This window comes from Manis pentadactyla, chromosome 2 (assembly GCF_030020395.1).
Source record: "Manis pentadactyla isolate mManPen7 chromosome 2, mManPen7.hap1, whole genome shotgun sequence".
Lineage (NCBI taxonomy): Eukaryota > Metazoa > Chordata > Mammalia > Pholidota > Manidae > Manis > Manis pentadactyla.
The window spans coordinates 50,456,651-50,476,656 of NC_080020.1; the positions used below are offsets into that span (position 1 = coordinate 50,456,651).

General features: G+C 40.2%; 1 protein-coding gene across 1 annotated transcript in view; it reads left to right on the forward strand.

The window, feature by feature from the left end:
* REEP5 (receptor accessory protein 5) overlaps positions 1–20,006 on the forward strand; it is a 41,163-nt gene that overhangs the window by 6,885 nt on the left and 14,272 nt on the right. Inside the window, exon 3 of the mRNA XM_036886869.2 lies at positions 10,356–10,494. Coding sequence (XP_036742764.1) covers positions 10,356–10,494 — 139 coding nt within the window. The remainder of the gene's footprint in view (positions 1–10,355; positions 10,495–20,006) is intronic.

Sequence of the window (20,006 nt, forward strand, 5' to 3'; positions counted from 1 at the left end):
AAATAGTCTGTAGTTGTAAGAGTTTGGAGCGCTACAATTTGCACTTCTCCAAATTCTTGGTTGAGTTCCAACAGTATAGATCCAGTCAAATTTGTTGTTTTACTGTATGCACAGGCCAGCTTAGATATCTCCTTCTTCATTCCCATGGCAAGTCCAGGAACTGGTGGGATGAGTGCATCTACAGCTGTAGCAGTGCGTGGATCTTTGTTGGGGTTTTTTGATGATCATCTTCTGGCATGAGTCTTCCAGAGAGTGCAGATGTTGGAAGTTCTTTTTCATATCGTATCTTAGTTCATTTTCGGGGTAGCCCAATTAGGCTTTGATCCTCTGTATAAACACAAACAGACCCTTTGTCTACACTTTTATACGCCCTTTATACCCTTGTGTAGAACTCGTTGGAGGTTACCACACAGGAACTGCCCTTTTTTTTTTTTTTTTTTGCTTTGTTTTTGGTATCACTAATCTACACTTACATGACGAATATTATGTTTACTAGGCTCTCCCCTATACCAGGTCTCCCCTATAAACCCCTTTACAGTCACTGTCCATCAGCATAGCAAAATGTTGTAGAATCACTACTTGCCTTCTCTGTGTTGTACAGCCCTCCCTTTTCTCCTACCCCCCCATGCATGTTAATCTTAATACTCCCCTACTTCTCCCCCCCTTATCCCTCCCTACCCACCCATCCTCCCCAGTCCCTTTCCCTTTGGTACCTGTTAGTCCATTCTTGAGTTCTGTGATTCTGCTGCTGTTTTGTTCCTTCAGTTTTTCCTTTGTTCTTATATTCCACAGATAAGTGAAATCATTTGGTATTTCTCTTTCTCCGCTTGGCTTGTTTCACTGAGCATAATACCCTCCAGCTCCATCCATGTTGCTGCAAATGATTGGATTTGCCCTTTTCTTATGGCTGAGTAGTATTCCATTGTGTATATGTACCACATCTTCTTTATCCATTCATCTATCGATGGACATTTAGGTTGCTTCCAATTCTTGGCTATTGTAAATAGTGCTGCAATAAACATAGGGGTGCATCTGTCTTTCTCAAACTTGATTGCTGCGTTCTTAGGGTAAATTCCTAGGAGTGGAATTCCTGGGTCAAATGGTAAGTCTGTTTTGAGCATTTTGATATACCTCCATACTGCTTTCCACAATGGTTGAACTAACTTACATTCCCACCAGCAGTGTAGGAGGGTTCCCCTTTCTCCACAGCCTCGCCAACATTTGTTGTTGTTTGTCTTTTGGATGGCAGCCATCCTTACTGGTGTGAGGTGATACCTCATTGTAGTTTTAATTTGCATTTCTCTGATAATTAGCGATGTGGAGCATCTTTTCATGTGTCTGTTGGCCATCTGTATTTCTTTTTTGGAGAACTGTCTGTTCAGTTCCTCTGCCCATTTTTTAATTGGGTTATTTGTTTTTTGTTTGTTGAGGCGTGTGAGCTCCTTATATATTCTGGACGTCAAGCCTTTATCGGATGTGTCATTTTCAAATATATTCTCCCATACTGTAGGGATCCTTCTTGTTCTATTGATGGTATCTTTTGCTGTACAGAAGCTTTTCAGCTTAATATAGTCCCACTTACTCATTTTTGCTGTTGTTTTCCTTGCCCGGGGAGATATGTTCAAGAAGAGGTCACTCATGTTTATGTCTAAGAGGTTTTCGCCTATGTTTTCTTCCAAGAGTTTCATATGCAGCCCTTTTAAAGTGTGCAATTCAGTGGTTAACATATTCATAAAGTTGTGCAATGATCACCACTTTATAATTGCAAAACATTTTCATCATCTCTAAAGGAAACTGTTCCCATAGTAGTTTCTATTTCCCCTCAGTTCTTAGAAACCACGAATTTACTTTTTGCCTCTATGGATATGCTTACTCCGGACATTTCATCTGAATGGAGTCTAGGCTGTGGCATTAGTGCCCCGGCCAGCCCTGCTTCTGGTGGCCCTGCACATACATGTAAGGGGCTTCCTGGGATACGTCTCGGGAGCATGCGCTGTGCTGCCCTTCATATGCAGCCTGTTCCTGGGACCTCAGATAACCCTCATAGTGGCCCCGAGTGTGGGTGCTAGTCCTGTCCCTGCTTCTTTATTAAATAGGATTATGAGGGAGGGACTCACTAGACTTCATTTTCTAGTTTTATTTTTGCTCTGCAGAGAAAGGAAAAAGGGGAGGGTTTGTTTTTTGCCCTACTCAGCAACCTTTATGTTTAAAATTCTATAAAATGTCTACTAACTTTCCTCTTTTTATTTCATATTTTTAATAAGGATCGGGCTGCCATCTACCTTGGACTATCAGAGTTGGGCCTTAGAGATCAAGCGTGTAGTCTAATTCCTTTAGTTTTCAGATGATCCAGGGACAGAAAGAGGTACCTTGTGTTTCCCAAGGTTACACAGAGGCTGGACTTGGTTTGGACCCCTCAGTCACTACACAGGAATGGGAAAGTGCATTCTGCCATATATTGGTACCAAGCTTAAAAAGATTAAATATGTTTACAGTTAAGCATTTTAGTGACTCTATTTAATCTAATGTTTGGCAACACTTTTGGAATGTCATGTGCACTTCGGGGATGTCTCACTCATCTCCTGTGGTCTCGCCAGCCCACTGGTGTGCCCCACCAGCACAGAGTTCCTGCCTTCACAGCTTTGCATGGCTGCCGAGCACCTGTACAGCTTTCCTTCAGAGGCACTTAGGTATCCCTGTGTAAGTGCTTTACAAATATCACCCATTTAATCCTCATGACAGCCCTATGATGTAACTACTGTGACTGTTCCCACTTTACAGATGAGGAAACAGAGAAAGGGAAGTAACTTGATCAAGGTCCCATAGCTGGTAGATGGGGAAAGTGGTATTTAAAGCCAGGTGTCTGGTTCCAAAGCCCATATCTTTATCCCACAGATACATGCCATACCCTATGCAGAGATGAAAATTGAACTGTTGATGTTAATGTTTTCCTTTATCAGTTTGACCCTGTCACTACATTGCCCTTCAGGCAGTGTATTTTTCTTCTCAAATAGGATCTGCCATCCCCATCACGTATCTGCCCACATAGGCATTTGCAGTGTTCTGTGAACATGAGTTAGAATATATTACTCACAAGTTCTGTCTCTTGTTATCTGTTACATAGCACTGATTTACAGCAGCAGCAATACAGATATTACTGGCAGAGACTTGCTCTGTTTTATCAGTACAGGCCCACGTGAAGATGGCCCACTGACCTGGATTTCCTGAGGGAGTACAGCCTGGCCTTTAGTTCTGTGTCAGGGGGCAGCGAATCTCAAAGGGGGAATGTGTGGGGATGACCTCTGTGAGGTCAGCTCTAAGGGAATTATGAAGGGGAAAATTAGAAAAAAACTGTCAAAATAACTATAAGAATTGTAATACTATTAACCACAAGTAAAAGCTATAGCATCTTCTTGGGGGATGATGCACAGCAGATAAAGAAAGGGAATAGGTTAACAAGGATGGAAATCTACTTGAGTGAGGTTTTCAGTGATAGATTCCTAAACAGCAGTTCATTACCCAGAGGAGACTTTGAGAAAGTCGCCCTGGTGTGACTGACAGTTGCAAACCACTTTCTGTTTCGCTGAAGTGGAGCTAGGCTTCCCTACTAGTGCCAGAGGATGTGTATTTGTGGTGGTCTTCTCAGACTCATTAGTGAGGGGTGTGTTTGTTTCCATGTGGTTTTTGAGAACTTGTAATTATTTTTTTTCTTTTTTACTCCTGAGAACTCGGGAGCAGATATATTTTCTACTAAGCTGCTTATGTTCCTATTACAGTAGCTTTTCTCTCTGCAACTGTATGCTCTTTGTTAAGAGTGCTTAAGAGCAGAGCAACGCATGCCATGCTTTGCCTCTTGTGGGTGGTTCTGAAGCACATGCAAGTGTTCTGGCCAACTGTGCACTTGGACCAGAAATATAATGGCAGCTGTAAATTTTGCCTTAAGCAGATATATTTAAGCATTTTATTTTTGTCAGCTTTTTCCTGGTAGTGTTTTCTCTTAACATTACTGCTCATACTGCTGAGCTATTTTAAGGTGGAGTTGTGGAGAAAACTGAAAAAGTAATAAAATATCCTTATAACAACCTGTGCTTATTTTTGTAGATAATTACAGCCAGCATTTGGGTTATGCTTTCATTTCTCTTGCCTGTATCATACAGTAAAGGAAGTTTTGAGGTGCAAGTAAAATGAATGATTTAAATTATTCATGATCTAGTTTCTGGGCTCAAAAGAGTTGTGGAGAGAGATCCCTAATTCCTAATACTCTGTTCTGGAGTGTTCTCTGTGAATTTTAAGGAGCCTTTTTTTTTTTCCCCAAAGACTGTGGAGATTTGGTTTGTCCTTAGCTGCCTTCATCTACTCCCTGTCCAGGAGTTTGTCTCTTTTTCAGGACTCAGTTTTCAGCTGAAATTCCTTATATAATATTTAAAACAAGTATAAGTACATATGGCCAACATGCACATGAAAAGATGCTCCACATCACTAATCATCAGGGAAATGCAAATCAAAACCACAGTGAGATATCACCTCACACCAGTCAGAGGGCCACTATCCAAAATACAAGAAATAACAAGTGTTGGTGAAGATGTGGAGAAAAGGGAACCCCTACATTGTTGGTGGGAATGTAAATTGGTGCAGCCACTGTGGAAAGCAGTATGGAGGTTCCTCAGATAACTAAAAATAAAAATACCATATGACCCAGTAACTCCACTTCTGGGAATTTATCTGAAAACAAAATGTCTTACTCAAAAAGATACATGCACCCCTATGTTTACCTCCTGCATTATTTACAATAATTGGCTAAAGAAAAATGGTACATATATACTCTGGAATATTATTCAGCTATAAAAAAAGAAATCCTGCCATTTGTGACAACATTGGTGGATCTAGAGGGTATTATGCTCAGTGAAATAAGCCAGGCCAAGAAAGACAAACACCATATGATTTCACTTACTTGTAGAAGACCTTTCAGCATGGGCCTGAAAAATTTTTTCAAGAATGTCCAGCTTTTTCCCCCACTGACCTGCAAATAGGATTTTGGGGATTTCAGCTAACTCTACTCTTTAGTATTTGGGATTTGGAGAGTGAGGAATAATTAAAATCCAGGGATAATTCTCTAATCTTCTTTTAACCTTATCAACAATGTGTTAACCCTCAACCAGCTTCACTTAGCCAGAAGGACTGGAGTGTTCTTATCACTTTTTTTTCTTAATCTCTTGCCTCCCTAAGAAAATAATAAATAACCACATTATAATTACTGCCTATTAAGGTAATATTTACTGAGAGTTTACTCTGATCCGGTCATTGTTTCTAAGTGCTTTACATATATTAACTAATTTAATCTTCACAATACAATGAGCTTTATCATCCTTTGTTGACAGATGAGGAAACAGGCCCAGAAGAAATGAAGGGAAAATGTGGTTATTCCATAGTTCAATGTAATTAATAAATTTTTGACAGCTTGCTTTGTTTAAATTGAAAATCAGAATGAGTCAATTTCATGTGATGGTTTGTTGAACTCCTTTCTCTATATATCTTTCTCTGTGTATGTGTATATTCAAGTCCTTTTAATGCTTTCAAACACAGATTGTGTCTGATCATTGTTATGAGAATTTGTAAGAAAATCAGGAGCTTTTCCTCAAGAGAGAGATTAAATGAATGTGCCTGATGTTCACATTAGTGTTTGTTTTAACAAAGCCATAAAGAGAGACCTAGTCTTACAGGAGGAAGTACTTGCAGAAAGTCTGGTGCCTGGTTTTTTTTCCAAATAGAAACCATCTTCCTTACTTTTGTAAATAGCACATGCTCATTATAAAAACCCTTAAAAAGTAAAATTCTGCCAGTGTTAAGGATTAACTTTACACAATCTGAAATATGTATTTCTGGACACCATTCTTGGTCTCTGAACATACGCAAACATGTCTGTCTCTTTTGTTGTTAAACACAAAATTAGGAATTTCCTTTTTATACTCAATACTATATCTTGGCTATCTTTCCCTGTGATATTCTTTCTAAAGACTTCAGAATATTTCATTGTATGGACATACCAAAATGTATTTAAACAGTGCATTGCTGCCCTTAAAAAATGTGTAAACACATGCTTCTATAATCTTTGAGTTGAAATTCATTTAAATATCAACCTTTACTCTTTAAACTTCACTTTTTTTGGTCTATAAAATATAGAATTTGAACTAGTTCATACCTAAGATATTTTCCAACTCAACATTCTATGATTTCTAATTCTGCTTGGTGAATTTTTAGAACTCCTGGGCGTGTCCATCACATGGTATTGACAGCCATGTGTCTGCTGCGTATCTAGCCCTTGCTTCTCCTTTGCCACCTGCTTGAGGGAGCGGAGCCCTGTCCTTGGAACGTGATAGGTGGCTCAGGAGAGAGGACAAAGACACCACCATATGGAGCCCAGGTGGCCAGGCGTTGAGTCAGTGGCAAGTCTGGAAGTACGCAAGTGCAGAGAGCAGTGTCAGACCATGGTGTCTGTTGTGAATGTGCCCCTGGGAGTGTTTCTGATCCTGGAGTCAGGCTGTGGGGCCGCTGACATATCCGCCTCGAGTGTAACGCAGCACTGGAGAGAGTAAGAGGGTGGCCAGGTCTGTGGAGAGGCGGCTGGAGTTGCCAGCTGCTGCTGGGACAGTTCCAGGTTCCTCTAGGGGTTAGCTTGGGATTGAAAGCCCTGGGGGTGGTCCAGGGCCTACCTAAACAAATATAGGGCTTTCAGGTGCAGTTCTTGAAATCTTAGCAAGCAGGTTTGTTTAGATGTTTTTATTTTGAATTCTCTTACAAGTTGGAGAATGCTCATGTGACTGTTCTAGATCATAGTAGAGTTGACTCATTCTAATCGTAGCAGAGATCTCATTCAGTTTGCCTTCCGTGTCCAACTTTTCTTCTCTCTTGGCCTCTCACTCATTGCTGGAATGAGGGTCCCCTGCCCTCTGGCTATAGCTGATTGGACCCAAAGCAGCATTTCTTTTTTCTTTCCTAAAAATGACATGGAGGAGGAGTTCTTTGAGCTGGTGGGTCTGAAACTTGGCTGTGCATTAGAATCCCTTCCATAGAATGAAAGCACAGGCCTGTGCTTGATGTGCCAGAGTCTTAATGTCTAGGTCTGAAGAGGACCTGGGCATGTATCTTTCTCATTAGTTCCCTGGGTGGATGTGGATCATCATGTAAGTCTGAGAACCAGCGAATGAGGGCACCGAGCCTGAACACTGTCTTGTTCACCTGTGAAGGTTCTCCCCAGCATCTGGGCGAGCAGGGTGGAGGGGGCACGGTCCTGAGACTAAGACATTCCCTCCTAGTTGTCAGTTCTATGACCAGTCTAACTTTTCTCAGCTTGGCTTTTCTCCAACATAGGGCTAGATCCCTGTGGTCCCTTCTAAAAGTAAGATTATAAACTCCTTTTGTATTTATATTAATGCAATAAATCTTTATTAAATGCCTTCTTAGTACCAGACATTTTGCTAAGTACTGTGTAGGCTGGTGGTGAGTTCTCCAAATTAGGAAAACAGCCTGGGAGGGTGAACAGGCACAGGCTTCATTAGTGTCAGGTGTAAATCCAGCCTCTGCCACTTGCAGCTGGGAGCCTTGCACATGTTATTTTTCTTTCCGAAGCCTCAGTTTTTTCCTTTCAAAAACAAAAATAACAATATCTATTCCATAGGGCTGTTATGAAGGCTAAATTAAATAATCATTAGGTTCCTACCTCCCCACTATTTAGCTTTGCCGTTTTGGTCAGACTGCAAATGACTCAAGGGCAGAGAGCACATCTTAAGATTCTCAAATCCCCTATATGCCTGGTAAGTTGCTTCATCCTCATTCTGATACACTGAGTTGAAATATGATTTAGTGTGTGTTCAAGGCAGTGGAGTGTTTTGTTGCAAGAATTGTGTGTGTCCCAGGGAAGGCAGTATAGTACAGAGAAGACAAGTAGTGACTATATAGTATCTTGCTACAATGATGGACAGTGACTGTGATGGGGTGGGAGGGGACTTGATAATAGGGGTGAATGTAGTAACCACAATGTTGCTCATGTGAAACCTTCATAAGATTGTGTATCAGTGATACTGTAATAAAAAAAAAAGATTACTATACTTACTGAAAGCACATGATGGTTAGCATTTTTTAGCAATAAAATATTAAAAAAAAAAAAGAATTGCCTGTGTCCACTCACTTGGATAAGGAAGTATATAAGAAAATAGCTTTCAGTCAGTTGGAAGCTCTGTTTTTCTCTGGCTGTGACTGGTTTGAGGCATTTCACCTTTCTGAGTCTCAGTGGATGAGCTCTCTTACGTTCATTCTTGTTATGACTAGCTTAGGATGTTATAATATGTAGATATGTTTTTTAAATGAACACTGTGCTATTTTAAATTAAAACTAAATGCTTCAGTAATACAAGTAATTCTGTAAAAAAAATCTCTTCAGCTTAATAAGGCTCTGTGGTCTTTTCCTGTCTTCTTTCATGCGTGTTGGTTTCCTCCAAAGTTGTCATCAATGTGTGTTTAGCTTTGAGCTCTTTCTACTTTTCAGTGTGACTGTATGATGTTCCAAGTGTACTGGCGTGGAAACTTTTGAATTCATATTACTGACAAGTTAGGGAACTAACCACTTTTTAATGCCTTGAAGCATTGAACTTGAACTGTTAACAGTAGTTTTTCCATTTTTGAATCTGAGGATCTTGACTAACATCTTAAAAACAGTGAGGTAAAATGGGATTGAAAGTATTAGAATGCTTCATGAAATGTGTGTTTGCTGGCTCTTGTGTGTTTACTTAGTCATGGACTGCTCTGGTTCCCAAAACTAAGACCTTAAGTGAAATAGAGCTATTTATCCCCTCTACCCAGGTTGGATGTATAATAAAGAAGTTTTTATCATACTAGTAGCTTTAAAAATCCACTTAAATATGTAAGTAGATAAATGATGCTCTATACCAAGTAAAGCACAGGGGAAGACCTTATGTGTGTAAGGTGTACTGTTAGCTCTTTGGTTAATGTGCTGGCCTACACTTTTCCTTTGGCCTTCTATTACGTTAGCCAGCTTCCATCTGAGGAAAGCTCACAGACATAGTTGCATGTTACAAGCTATTATTTTATAATCACCTGTCTTAGATTCACTTTATATGATTCTTGTGTTAAAAGTGAAAAGCTGTGGCCCAGTGCTGCACATGTTATTTTTCTTCCCTAAACCTCATTTTATTCCTTTCAAAAATGAAAATAACAATATCTATTCCATAGGCCTATTATGAAGGCTAAATTAAATAATCATTAGGTTCCTCATGAGCTCAGAGCATGCTCACCTCATCACTTCTCCTTATCTTCTCTTATCTCCTCATGTCATTAGTGGCATCTCATTCAGATGAAACTTTTCCCTGTTGGGTTATTTTCCTAAAACACTCATGTACCCATAGCTGCTTCTAATTAACTCAGAGGTTTTCTTAGAGAATGATTCATTATGATTCAGCAGCCCAACTGTCTCTTTGGGGAATCCATTTGACCAAGTAGCCACTGTATTTTCAAAAGTTAACCCATCTCATAAGCTAAACAAGATTCAGATTTCTTCTAATTTACTAGTAATTTGGTACAGCTCAGTTAGAAGTGTCCAGACATACATTAGTGTGGGATAAAAAATTACAGAATTCAAGTTTAGAATGATGAGATTCCCAGGACTGGAAGAAACGTCTGTGATGTAGACGTGAAAGAAGATTTTTAAAAATGTATTTCCATTCATTTGCAGAATGAATTTTGTTTAAGCAGTAGTTGGTACTGAGAAAGTCATGTCATTAACTGATGAGGGGAGGGAAGGAGAGACCGCAGCCTGAGTATCACGTAATGACAGTTGGAACCAAATGTGACATTTGTTAGGAGTATGTTACAGGCTTTGGGCCATGTCTGAACTATGTTTCAGAAGTTCCTTTATGGAAATTCCTCTTCACCCCTGATGTACCTCAGCTACTAAAGGTACCTAAGGACTGTGTTACCATGAGTAAATTCTTACTACACCCCTAGTGGCAGGGCCCCACTTGGGACTGGGGATTACTCTGCTTCCTGGTCACTGTGGGTACTCTTGGGGTCTCAGTGGAGGCTTGAGCAGGGTGGAGATCCAGGGGGTGGACAGCTGTGGTCTCTGCTAACCAGAAGACTGGTAACAGTAGTTACAAGGGCTTGTCCTGAAATCTCCACATTGCTTCCTGTCTTTATAATGTACGTTTGCATCTTATGACATGGCACGTACATTGCTGAGTTTCTCTCCTGCTGTTGGAGGGCGGGCTATGAAAGCATAATTGTTTGAAAATGTTTCACTAATATCTTATCATGCGATATACTTGCTTTTGTATTGCATTTCAGCATCAAAGCCATAGAGAGTCCCAACAAAGAAGATGATACCCAGTGGCTGACCTACTGGGTGGTGTATGGTGTGTTCAGCATTGCCGAATTCTTCTCTGACCTCTTCTTGTCATGGTTTCCCTTCTACTACATGCTGAAGGTATGTTGGCTTTTCCTGAACCTCTCTCCCTACCACTAAAATAAACTCCATCTCAGGACCAATATACATGGAATAGGAAAAAGTGCTTGAATGTTAGACATCTGTGGCTGTGTCTCAGATTATAAACAGGAAGACAGGACTCGACATGTCTATGTTCTTGGACAAGAATACTGTTTTGGAAACAGCCAGAGCAACTGGGTGTTCAAATTGCATTTGATATAATAGAAGGTGGAAATCCTAGGACCCAGACAGGCATTGCTATTAGTTTGCCAGCATCCTAGCTTCATGCAGTGTTGTCCACATTTGCTGTAGAAGTATTGCAGATTTTGGCAGGCCACTGATCATTCCGTGATGTGTAGGGATCATTTCTAGAGGAAAAAAATCCTTACATAGGTTTGGAGAAAGAAGATGTGAAATGGGCTCTCTGAGGAGGTCATGGTAGTGACTTTGGTCAGTGCGGTAGTCAGGGACCATCCCTGCCACACTGGGTGTCTGTAGATGACCAGCCTTGGTTACCAACACAGCCTTCGTGTGAGGTAGGACTGTAAGAAGGTGAAACTCATTGCTAACGGGACCTGTATTGACCCCAAACTTGCATCAGAGGCAAATGAGAAAAGAGGCCCACACCTTTTAATAGAGTGCTGCTTTCTCACTAAACTGTACATGCTGTCTTCAGTTGATTCCTCAAGTGTCATCCATAGAAGAGGTCCTGGAATGCACTAATTTGGAGTCACATATTTTAAACTCCATATAATTTTGAAGCCCTTAATAAGACCCATCTTATGGTAGTGATGTCACAGTGCAGTCACTAAAGGAAAGAAACCTGGCTTTTGTCTTGGGCTCACCTGCTTGCTACAGTGAACAATATCCTGTTTGTAGAACCATTCACACCAGTTATCTGATCTCCAACTTCTGAAACATGAACAGTCCTGACTTCAGCACTCTCTTAGTCATCTCTGCTAATTCCCATGAGGTAGAGAAGGGATCCAGAATAAGAGAGAATGACTAAATCATTTCTATTTGGTTTTGAAGTACATTCCAAAAATTGCTTTGCAGTAAATTTTCTTGCCTAATAGCAAAATGAATGTGCATCCATTAGTAGTCCCATGCTGCATTCCCATCCTGGTGTTGATGAGAATGAGAGAGTAAATTTACTGCATATGTTGCAAATACATAATATACTTGAGATAATTAAACATTAATTATGCTGTCAGTCAAAATGCTTCCCTCTTGCAGTAGTGACATATGTTGAGTGGCTTCAGTGAACACACAGAGAAAAAGCCTCTGAATTGCAGTGTGTGTAGGAGAATACCCCCATTTTAAGGACCAGGATAGGGCTTACCTGTGCCATTGCTACAATCTCATGGTAATTGTATGGGAGTGTAAAAAAGAGGCCTGCTGCATGAGAATTTTGGGAAGATGGTGGCGTGAGTAGGGCAGCGGAAATCTCCCAAAACCATATATATTTTTAAAAATACAACAAATTATAAACTATGCCTAACAGAGAGACCAGAGGATACAGTACAACAGCCAGGCTACATCTACATCTGTGAGAACTTGGCATCTCACGAAGGGGGTAAGATACAAGCCATGACCTGGCGGGATGTGAGCGCTCCCCCCGCCCCAGCTCACCGGCAGGAGGAGAGGAGTTGGAGTGGGGAGGGAGTGGAAGCACAGAACTGCTAAATAATCAGCCCTAGTAATCCGCACTGGGAGCACAGACACACGTTGCATGGTGTGCTGGATATTAGGGAAACGGAAAAGTAAAATCTGCGAGCGGGTCCCTGCAGCCGGCTCCCCTGGGACAAAAGAAAAGCGAGTGCTGTTTGAGTCTTAAAGGGACAGGGGTCCCACAGCTGGATGGAATTGTCCTGGCACACTCAGCCCAGCAGCTGGGAATCCTGGGGAACATCAGGCACCTTAACCCCCTGGGAGGCAACGCAGCTCTGAAGCCCCTCACGGTGATAAACAGTGAGATAAACAGAGCAGCCTGGGAGCGGCTGCGCCCAAAGTAGCAGCCCAGAGCCTCCTCCCAGCGTGCAGCCGCCCGGGCCAGATCCACAAGCCACTGCTGGCGAGCAGCTGCCCTGCGCAGGCAGAGGAAGACAGAACAGGGCGTGAAGGGGCGCTGTTCTTGCAAGAGAGCACACCTGGCACGCCGGCCACTCCCCGCAGGGCTCTGAGCTGCCCCACCCACCATGGCTCAGGAAATTAAGCCGGAGCCTGCTCCCAGCGTGTGGGTAACTGGCACAGGCAGCAGAGAAGGGCACGGCGACCAGCAAGCAGGAAGGGACTTTGTTCTCCCAGCTAACACACACGCTACCTGCCTATGACTACCTCTATCGCCATGAAAGGCAGAAGAATTTGGTCCAGTCCAGAATCACCCAGACAACCCCTGAGAGAGGGCCTGGGGAGATAGATTTAACCAATCTCCCTGAAAAATAATTCAAAATAAAGGTCATAACCACACTGATGGACCTGCAGAGAAATATGCAAGAGCTAAAGGATCAAGTTGGGAGGGAGAATACAGAAATAAAACAATCTCTGGAAGGAATTAAGAGCAGACTGGATGAGGTGCAAGAAGCCTTTAATGGAATAGAAATCAGAGAACAGGAACACAGAGAAGCTGAGGCAGAGAGAGATAAAAGAATCTCCAGGAATGAAAGAATATTAAGAGAACTGTGTGACCAATCCAAACAGAACAATATTTGCATTATAGGGGTACCAGAAGGAGAAAAGAGAGAGAAAGGGATAGAAAGTGTCTTTGAAGAAACAATTGCTGAAAACTTCCCCAAACTGGGGAAGGAAATCGTCTCTCAGACCATGGAAGCCCACAGATCTCCCAGTGCAAGAGACCCAATGAGGACAACACCAAGACATATAATAATTAAAATGGCAAAGACCAAAGACAAAGACAGAGTATTAAAGGCAGCCAGAGAGAGAAAAAAGGTCACCTACAAAGGAAAACCCATCAGGCTATCATCAGACTTCTCAACAGAAACCTTACAGGCCAAACATATATGGTCAATTAATATCCGATAAAGGAGCCATGGACATACAATGGGGGAAATGACAGTCTCTTCAACAGATGGTGCTGGCAAAACTGGACAGCTACATATAAAAGAATGAAACTGGATCACTGTCTAACCTCATACACAAAAGTAAATTCGAAATGGATCAAAGACCTGAATGTAAGTCATGAAACCATAAAACTCATAGAAAAAAACATAGGCAAAAATCTCTAAGACATAAACACGAGTGACCTCTTCTTGAACATATCTCCCTGGGCAAGGGAAACAAAAGCAAAAATGAACAAGTGGGACTATATCAAGCTGAAAAGCTTCTGTACAGCAAAGGACACCATCAATAGAACAAAAAGGTATCCTATAGTATGGGAGAATATATTCATAAATGACAGATCCAATAAAGGGTTGACATCCAAAATATATAAAGAGCTCACACACCTCAACAAACAAAAAGAAAATAATCCAATTAAAAAATGAGCAGAGGAGCTGAATAGACACTTCTCTGAAGAAGAAATTCAGATGGTCAACAGACACACGAAAAGATGCTCCACATCGCTTGTCATCAGAGAAATGCAAATTAAAACCACAATGAAATATCACCTCGCACCAGTAAGGATGGCTACCATCCAAAAGACAAACAACAACAAATGTTGGTGAGGTTGTGGAGAAAGGGGAACCCTCCTACACTGCTGGTAGGAATGAAAATTAGTTCAACCATTGTGGAAAGAAGTATGGAGGTTCCTCAAAATGCTCAAAATAGAAATATCATTTGACCCAGGAATTCCACTTCTAGGAATTTACCCTAAGAATGCAGCAGCCCAGTTTGAAAAAGACAGATGCACCCCTATGTTTATTGCTGCACTATTTACAATAGCTAAGATATGGAAGCAACCTAAATGTCCATCAGGAGATGAATGGATAAAGAAGATGTGGTACATATACACAATGGAATATTACTCAGCTGTAAGGAAAAAACAGATCCTACCATTTGCAACAACATGGATGGAGCTAGAGGGTATTATGCTCAGTGAAATAAGCCAGCTGGAGAAAGACAAGTTCCAAATGATTTCACTCATATGTGGAATATAAGAACAAAGGAAAACTGAAGGAACAAAACAGCAGCAGTTAGAATGGACTAACAGTTACCAAAGGGAAAGGGACTGGGGAGGATGGGTGGGAAGGGAGGGATAAGGGTGGGGAAAAAGAAAGGGGGCATTACGATTAGCATGTATATTGTGGGGGGGCACAGGGAGGGCCGTGCAACACAGAGAAGACAAGTAGTGATTTTACAGCATCTTACTACGCTGATGGACAGTGACTGTGAAGGGGTATGTGGTAGGGACTTGGTGAAGGGGGGAGCCTAGTAAACTTACTGTCCTTCATGAAATTGTAGATTAATGATACCAAAATAAAAAAAAAAACAAAAACAAACCTTCCAGGCCAGAGGAGAATGGCATGATATATGTAATGCAATGAAACAGAAGGGCCTTGAACCAAGAATACTGTATCCAGCACGATTATCATTTAAATATGAAGGAGGGAATAAACAATTCCCAAACAAAAGTTGAGGGAATTTGCCTCGCACAAACCACCTCTACAGGATATTTTAAAGGGACTACTCTAGATGGAAGCACTGCTAAGGCTAAATAGATGTCACCAGAGAAAATAAAATCACAGCACAGAAACCAGATCAACCAAATACTAACTAAAGGCAAAAAATAAAATCAACTACTCACAAAAGCAGTCAAAGGAAACACAAGAGAGTACAGATTAAAACACCTAACATATAAAGAATGGAGGAGAAAGAATAAGAAGGGAGAGAAATAAAGAATCATCAGACTGTGTTTATAATAGCTCAATAAGCAAGTTAAGTTAGACAGTAAGATACTAAAAAAGCTAACCTTGAACCATTGATAACCACGAACCTAAAGCCTGCAATGGCAATAAGTACATACCTTTCAATAATCACCCTAAGTGTAAATGAAACGAATGCACCAATTGAAAGACACAGAGTAATAGAATGGATAAAAAAGCAAGACCCATCTATATGCTGCTTACAAGAGACTCATCTCAAACCCAAAGACACACACAGACTAAAAGTCAAGGGATGGAAAAAGACATTTCATGCAAACAACAGGGAGAAAAAAGCAGGTGTTGCTGTACTTGTATCAGACAAAATAGACTTCAAAACAAAGAAAGTAACAAGAGATAAGGAAGGACATTACATAAAGGGGTAAGCCCAACAAGGGGATATAACCATTATAAATATATATGCACCCAATACAGGAGCACCAACATATGTGAAAGAAATACTAACAGAATTAAAGGAGGAAATAGAATGCAATGCATTTGTTCTAGGAGACTTCAACACACCACTCACCCTAAAGGATAGATCCACTGGGCAGAAAATAAGTAAGGACACAGAGGCACTGAACAACACACTAGAACAGATGGACCTAACAGACATCTACAGAACTCTACACCCAAAAGCAGCAGGATAGACATTCTTCTCAAGTGCACATTTTCCAGAATAGACCACATACTAGACCACAAAAAAGAGCCTCAGTAAATTCAAAAAGATTGAAATTCTACCAACCAACTTCTCAGACCACAAGGGTATAAAACTAGAAATAAATTGTACAAAGAAAACAAAAAGGCTCTCAAACACATGGAGGCTTAACAACATGCTCCTAAATAATCAATGAATCAATGACCAAATTAAAACAGAGATCAAGCAATATGTGGAGACAAATGACAACAACACAAAGCCCTAACTTCTGTGGGATGCAGCGAAGGTAGTTCTAAGAGGAAAGTATATAGCAATCCAGGCCTATTTAAAGAAGGAAGAACAATCCCAAATGAACAGTCTAAAGTCACAATTATTGAAATTAGAAAAAGAACAAATGAGACCCAAAGTAAGCAGAAGGAGGGACATAACAAAAATCACAGATGAAATAAATAAAATTGAGAAGATTAAAACAATAGAAAAAATCACTTGAAACCACGAGCTGGTTCTTTGAGAAAATAAACAAAATAGATAAGCCCCTATCCAGACTTATTAAGAGAAAAAGAGAATCTACATACATCATCAGAATCAGAAATGAAAAAGGAAAAATCATGATGGACCCCACAGAGATACAAGAATTATAAGAGAATACTGTGAGAACCTATATACTAACAAGCTGGAAAATGTAGAAGAAATGGACAACTTCCTAGAAAAATACAACCTTCCAAGACTGACAAAGGAAGAAACAGAAAATCTAAACAGACCAATTACCAGCAAAGAAATTGAATCAGTAATCAAAAAACTACCCAAGAACAAAACCCCTGGTCCAGATGGATCTACTGATGAATTTTATCAGACATATAGAGAAGACGTAATACCTATTCTCCTTAAAGTTTTCCAAAAAATAGAAGAGGAGGGAATACTTACTCCTTCTATGAAGCCAGCATCACTCTAATACCAAAACCAGGCAAAGACCCCACCAAAAAAGAAAATTACAGACTAATATCCCTGATGAACATAAATGCAAAAATACTCAACAAAATATTAGCAAACAGAGTTCAAAAGTACATCAAGAGGATCATACACCATGATCAAGTGGGATTCATCTCAGGGATGGAAGGATGGTACATTAGAAAATCCATCAACATCATCCATCACATCAACCAAAAGAAGAACAAAAACCACATGATCATCTCCATAGATGCTAAAAAAGCATTCAACAAAATTCAACATCCATTCATGATAAAAACTCTCAGCAAAATGCATATAGAGGGCAAGTACCTCAACATAATAAAGGCCATATATGACAAACCCACAGCCAACATCATACTTAACAGAAAGAAGCTGAAAGCCTTTCCTGTAAGATCAGGAACAAGACAGAGATGCCCAGTCTCCCCACTTCTATTCAACATGGTACTGGAGGTCCTAGCCATGGCAATCAGACAAAACAAAGAAATACAATGAATCCAGATTGGTAAAGAAGATGTCAAATTGTCACTATTTGCAGATGACATGATATTTGTACATAAAAAACCCTAAAGACTCCACTCCAAAACTACTAGAACTAATATCTGAATTCAGCAAAGTTGCAGGATACAAAATTAATACACAGAAATCTGTTGCTTTCCTATACACTAACAATGAACTAGCAGAAAGAGAAATCAGGAAAAATATTCCATTTACAATTGCATCAAGAAGAATAAAATACCTAGGAATAAACCTAACCAAGAAAGTGAAAGACCTATACCCTGAAAACTACAAGACACTCTTAAGAGAAATTAAAGAAGATACCAATAAATGGAAACTCATCCCATGCTCATGGATAGGAAGTATTAATATTGTCAAAATGGGCATCCTGCCTAAAGCAATTTGTAGATTCAGTGCAATTACTATCAAAATACCAACAGCATTTTTCAACAAACTAGAGAAAATCATCCTAAAATTCATATGGAACCACAAAAGACCTCGAATAGCCAAAGCAATTCTGAAAAGGAAGAATAAAGCTGGGGGCATTATGCTCCCCAACTTCAAGCTCTACTACAAAGCCACAGTAATCAAGAAAGTTTGGTACTGGCACAAGAACAGACCCATAGACTAATGGAACAGAGTAGAGAGCCCTGATATAAACCCAACCATATATGGTCAATTAATATACGATAAAGGAGCCATGGACATACAATGGGGAAATGACAGCCTCTTCAGTAGCTGGTGTTGGCAAAACTGGACAGCTACATGCAAGAGAAGGAAACTGGATTGTTGTTTAACCCCATATACAAAAGTAAACTAAAAATGGATTAAAGACTTGAAGGTCAGTCATGAAACCATAAAACTCTTAGAAGACAACATAGCCAAACATCTCCTGAATATATTCATGAGCAACTTCTTTCTGAACGCATCTCCTTGAGCAAGGGAAACAAAAGCAAAAATGAACTCACGGGACTACATCAAACTAAAAAGTTTCTGTATGGCAAAGGACACCATCAACAGAACAAAAAGGCATCCTACTGTATGGGAGAATATGTTTGTAAATGACATATCCAGCAAGGGGTTAACATCCAAAATATATAAAGAACTTACACACCTCAACACCCAAAAAGCAAATAACCCAATTAGCAAATGGGCAGAGGATATGAAGAGACAGTTCTCCAAAGAAGAAATTCAGATGCCAACAGACACATGAAAAGATGCTCCACATCACTAATTATCAGGGAAATGCAAACTAAAACCACTTTGAGATATCACCTCACATCAGCAAGGATGGCCAGCATCGAAAGGACTAAGAACAACAAATGCTGGTGAGGATGCGGAGAAAGGGGAACCCTCCTACACTGCTGGTGGGAATGTAAATTAGTTCAACCATTGTGGAAAGCAATATGGAGTTTCCTCAAAAAACTAAAAATAGAAATACCATTTGACCTGGGAATCCCACTCCTTGGAATTTACCCAAAGAATACAACCTCTCTGATTTAAAAAGACATATGCACCCCTATGTTAATTGCAGCACTTTTTACAATAGCCAAGGTATGGAAGCAACCTAAGTGTCCATCAGTAGAAGAATGGATAAAGAAGAAGTGGTACATATACACAATGGAATACTATTCAGCCATAAGAAAGAAACAAATCCTATCATTTACAACAACATCAATGGAGCTAGAGAGTATTATGCTCAGTGAAATAAGCCAGGCAGAGAAAGACAAATGCCAAATGATTTCCCTCATTTGTGGAGTATAACAATGAAGCAAAAGTGAAGGAACAAAATAGCAGCAGACTCAGAGACTCCAAGAATGAACTAGTGGCTACCAAAGGGAGGGGTGTTGAGGGGGAGAAGGGGATTGAGGGGTATTATGTTTAGATCCCCATGGGGGATCACGGGGAGAACAGTGTAGCACAGAGAAGGCAAATAGTGGATCTGTGGCATCTTGCTGCAGTGATGGACAGTGACTTCATTGGGGTATGGGGGGGACTTGATAATATGGGTAAATGTAGTAACCACATTGTTTTTACATGTGAAACCTTCATAAGAGTGTATATCAATCATACCTTAGTAAAAATTTTTTAAAAATAAAAACAAACAAATAAATAAATAAAACGATACCATACAAGGTATTGAGCCAGAAACAGTGGATCATGTATGCTCAGGACTTTGACCCTGAGATCTGTCTTTTGAGCAGAAGGGTTTAAAAATAAATGTGAAAGCCCTTTTTTCTCTACTTGTAAAAGTAGTGTATGTTCATTCTTTTATTCAGCAGGTATTAATTTAGGACCTCTGCAGGCCAGAATTTGTTCTCTGTTTGTGTGTGGGGATACTTTGGTGAATAAAACAAAGTCCCTGCTGTTATAGTGTTTATATTCGTGTGTGTGTGTTTTGATGCATGTTTGAGATTGTTTGAGATTCGGAAAAACACAGTATCTGTTGTAATCCTACTGCTGTTACCATCTCAGGGTAGTCTTCCTTTTTTTTTTCACTCCATGTACAAATA